At 33.1% G+C, this 4,702-nt stretch overlaps 1 protein-coding gene across 1 annotated transcript; it reads left to right on the top strand.

The window, feature by feature from the left end:
• The first annotated feature begins 524 nt into the window (after positions 1-524).
• Positions 525-3,846, top strand: LOC125862445 (beta-1,3-galactosyltransferase 7-like). Its single transcript, XM_049542514.1, has 11 exons — positions 525-658; positions 1,095-1,197; positions 1,472-1,518; positions 1,691-1,905; positions 1,979-2,042; positions 2,350-2,422; positions 2,513-2,633; positions 2,743-2,830; positions 2,917-3,042; positions 3,443-3,552; positions 3,652-3,846. The coding sequence occupies exons 1-11, from the start codon at positions 567-569 to the stop codon at positions 3,798-3,800; spliced, it is 1,188 nt and encodes a 395-aa protein (XP_049398471.1). The 5' UTR covers positions 525-566; the 3' UTR covers positions 3,801-3,846.
• Positions 3,847-4,702: the final 856 nt, after the last annotated feature.

The following is a 4,702-nucleotide window of genomic DNA, read 5'->3' as shown; positions in this document are numbered from 1 at the left end:
CCATCTAGCTAGCATCACACGTACTATGTATTAGCCCTTATACTCTGTTTACAATGTCGCGCCTTGACTTCAATTGCTTGGTATATTAGCTGATAAGTAAACATTCCAACTTTGAGAGTACACATCTAAATACATATATTTGGTCTCAGTGGACAACTAAACAGTCTAACTCGTCCTCATTGTGTCTTGTACTAGATACCCAATGTTGACGTGAAACATAAGTATTTAAGGTGTTTAGATGCTCATTTGTAAGTTGAAGTGTTCAACTGATACAGTGGAGACGAGTTGAGAGTATATCATGCATACTCAAAATTAAACTTTATTTAAAACCATATTTTTTTGTTGTTTATCCTATAATTCTGGAAAAAGAGATTCATAATTTTCGATTAAAAACAACCAAAGGATGCCAAATGTTTGGTTTTGGTTTCTCATTTTATAATATTTAGCCAATTGTCATTCCAATAATCAACTTTACAAATATTATTAAGAAGAAGAAAAAAATCAAAGTAGAGGAAATTGAAAAAAAGAATTTTTTTTTTTCTTTTCTACAATTAGAACAAATAAATATGAAAAATCGAAGCAAAGGAAAAATTTCACCTCTATGTATTTTTATTTTATGTTTCTTCAGCTTTGCTCTTGGAATGTTTTTCTCTAAAAGGTATAAAAAAAAATTAATTTTTTTTACTGTTTAATTTGTTATTTTCTGGATAAAATTCTGGGGAGGGGTTTTTTGATTGGGTTTTGTGCTTATTTGTTTGAGTTTGTTGAAGAAATTATCAAAAAAAAATGGCAATTTTCTGATTCGTAAATACTTGCATGTCTTTTTTTAAAGTATAAATGTCGTGTATGAGCCAACTTGCTTCCATCTAAACTAATTTCTTGAGATACCTATTATCGACAATAGGTATCAGGTAACTCTGTTCACTAAGACACTTGTGTTGAATCCACACATTGGTCTAGGCTTGGATCATTTATCGTTTATGTGACTTATGAGTTAGATTTTGGGATTGAATTAGGCTCGAGGTTCATTTTCGTATCAATTTGTTATTCAATGATTGAACCAGTTTTTATGTGTTTATCTTTGTATCTGTTAGAATTTGGGCTCCAACTGAATCAGTTGGAGAGATCGCGTTTCCAAGGCGGTACAATCAAGAGACAAAATTCAGTTGTGATGACTGTGAAACCAAAAAGATCCAGGTTCGAGCTTTTTCTATTCTTTTATTAACTGATTTATGTATCGGATTTCATTCACCTCATTGTTTGGGGCTGAACGACTGGCTAGCTCTATCTATAAAGATTTTGGATTTGTCGAAACAAGAACTTAACATGAGAGTTAGGCAATCCTCTATGTAATATGTCATTTAATACAAGCGGACACACAAATGTACTCCCTATGTTTCAATTTATCTGTCTTAGTTTGACGAGAACAAAGTTTAAGAAAGTAAAGAATATTTTTTCCTATTTTTACCAGGAGGAGGATATGTTGGGAGAGTTTAGCAAAGCCCATGAAGCTATTAGGTGAGTTTATTCGTATCGTTAATAATAAGTTTAGAGCTTCATTCCTTATGTGTTTTCACATTTGAACAATAATTAAGAGGCGTGGGATTCATAAAGCCGACCCCAACTTGTTTGTTACTGAAGCGTAGTTGTTGTTGTATTTCTATAATCTTGTTCTCGTGATGTGTGTCAGGTCATTAGATAGTTCAATTGCTAAGATCCGATTTGAAATGCCTTCAACTAAGACGTTCCTTGGTACGAAGGAAATGGAAGACTTACCTACCATGATCACCGCGGATACTGAAAGAATTGGGATAAGAAGGAAGCCTTTTGTGGTAATTGGAATAAACACCGCGTTCAGTGGCAGAAGGAGACGTGATTCCATTAGAGAAACTTGGATGCCTCAAGGTATGTAACATATTTATACTTTGTATTTTCAGTTTTCAAGTTGCATCCTCCTTTAACAATACGTGTATATTAGGTGAAAAATTACTCCGATTAGAGCAAGAAAAAGGGATCGTTGTTCGCTTCATGATAGGCCACAGGTGAATATTTCTTTCCAATGTTGTATTCTAAAGTTTTCATTTTGAAATGATTCGATATATCCAAAGAGAACTCTAGTTCTCTCATACTCGATCAGACTCTTCAAAAATACTGTAGGATGTATATCGGATTCTCTAAATTTGGAGTGTCCGAGCAACAATATAGCTCAGAATGACATATCATTTTGCCTTTCTAGTCGAATCATTGGTGATGGTATTTCAAGTGATCATTTTTACGCGAAAAAAGAATGACATATCAAACAATTTGGGCATAATCTAGCCTAAAAGTTTGTCTGTCTTTTCTATACAGTGCTATATCTAATAGCATTTTAGATCGAGCCGTTGATCTTGAAGATGCTCAGCATAAAGACATTCTTCGCTTAGTAAGCACATACATTACAATTCGATCTGCATTTTGTATATACGGTTGAATTATGCTTATACAGTCATCTCGGATTTGCTATTTTTTACAGGATCACATAGAAGGATACCATGAGTTATCTGCAAAAACAAAAGATTTTTTCGCTACTGCAGTTGCAAACTGGGATGCAGAGTTCTATGTAAAGGTTGATGACGATGTTCACGTTAATTTAGGTATATATATATATATATCCACTCTCCTTTTGATGACGATGTAATGTAAGTTCATGTTAACTGTCAGTGTATAGAAGTTAAACTCTTTGAATGTCGCAATGTTGAATAGGTACTCTGGCTGCAACGTTAGCCAGACATCGTTTGAAATCCATGGTGTATATAGGATGCATGAAATCTGGTCCAGTTCTTAATCGAAAGTAATTTCCTCTGAAACTTTCAATATCAAGGCATTCTCAGTTCGTAAAAGTTAAAACTCGTATGCAAAATTTTCATTTCTTTGTAGGAATGTTAAGTACCATGAACCTGAGTTCTGGAAATTCGGAGATCCTGGAAATAAGTACTTCCGGCATGCTACTGGACAAATATATGCCATCTCAAGAGACCTCGCGAAATACATTGCCATTAACAGGTAAGATACATTGTTCTGTTTTGAAGTTCCTAAAAGATTTTGTAAATCGACGAAAAGACTTCTTTTGAATCTCTGATATGGATAACAAGTTTTAATCGGATAGAAGATCGTACTTGTAAAGTTGCAATGCGCGTTCTGTAAATAATCAAGAACTAGTCTTGTACTCCCTCTGTTTCAATTTGATTGTCTGGTTTTGACTTGACACGGAGTTTAAGAAAGTAAAGATGAACTTTTGAATCTTTTGATCTTAAACATGTAATGTGGAAAGTTAGGAGTAAAAAGTTGTGAAGAAATGAAAGAGGCGTTCTTCATTAACGTACTAAACAGGAAAGTAAGACAGACAAATTGAAACGGAGAGAATATTTGATTATCTTGTAGTGAAACAATATGGTGATTTCAGGCCTATTCTGCATAAATATGCAAATGAAGATGTTTCACTTGGTGCATGGTTAATCGGTCTTGAAGTTGAACACATCGATGATCGTAGCATGTGTTGTGGAACTCCTCCTGGTAAACAACTTGTAGATTGCATATTGTTTATACCGTCAGTGTATAGAACTTAAACTCTTTAAACTAAATGATGTTTTACGACTTCTTATATTGTTGCAGAATGCGAATGGAAAGCACAATCTGGTAAAGTTTGTGTAGCATCGTTCGAATGGAGTTGCAGTGGAATTTGCAAATCCGTCCAGAGAATCAAGCATGTACACGCCAAGTGTGGCGAAAATGCTGCTACTCTTTGGGATTCTCTCTTGTAGTTTTGAGTTTATAGGTTCTGAATTCTAGAAAAGTCGGTTTATTGGGTTCTGGATTTATATATATGCGAGTCAAAGTTATTAGGTTTTGTCTAATCTATAAGTATAATTGTAGCTCCGTCCCATGTAGAACCACAATATTTTTTCTTCTTGATTTTGAGACATTTTTGTTAGGAGGAGATATGCATACAAATGTTGGAATAGATTTTAGTTTGTATTAGCTACATATCTTTCCACATAAGATTAATTTTCAAAATTACAATTTTTTTTATCCCACAATGTACATTGTGATCTAATATTCAGTGGAACAGTTAGTTAGATTTGCTACTTCTTTTTCCTTTTTTTTTGGCAATTTTTTATATTTTCATGTACGATAAACGATAGTAATGTACAAATGAGCAATATATCATATAAAAGATTGTTGATCCCACTAGTAATAGAGATAGGTAGATATAATATTAAATCGACCCATATACTCTCGTTTTGACATTCTTCACTTATATAGTAAAACTCAATATAGGATCTTTTAGAGTTTTTTTGTGATTGTAATGTCAGTATTAAGATAGGTAAATATTTTTATTTATTTTTTGTTTAAAAGAAAGATAGGTAAATATAGTATTAAAGTGACCTACAAACTCTCGTTAGACACTATGAGTATGGATTTTACACTCTTATCCTCTTTTTGCATATTAACCCCTCATTTCTTCCCTAAACTTCACCCTCTTATTCAATTTCTCTTTTATTAGTTGCATTTTTTTTAAGATAAGTCGAGACTCTTGCTAGGATTAAAAAAAAAAAATTAAGCAAATTTGGTTAATTACTCTTTCATCCTTCCATGGTGAGTTTTTTCTAAGCCAATTTTGTCAATGGACTAAGTAGGCATTTAAACATAAAAAATGTGATCT

This window comes from Solanum stenotomum, chromosome 4 (assembly GCF_019186545.1).
Source record: "Solanum stenotomum isolate F172 chromosome 4, ASM1918654v1, whole genome shotgun sequence".
In the NCBI taxonomy this organism is placed as follows: domain Eukaryota; kingdom Viridiplantae; phylum Streptophyta; class Magnoliopsida; order Solanales; family Solanaceae; genus Solanum; species Solanum stenotomum.
This window is presented reverse-complemented; position numbering and strand designations above follow the sequence as displayed.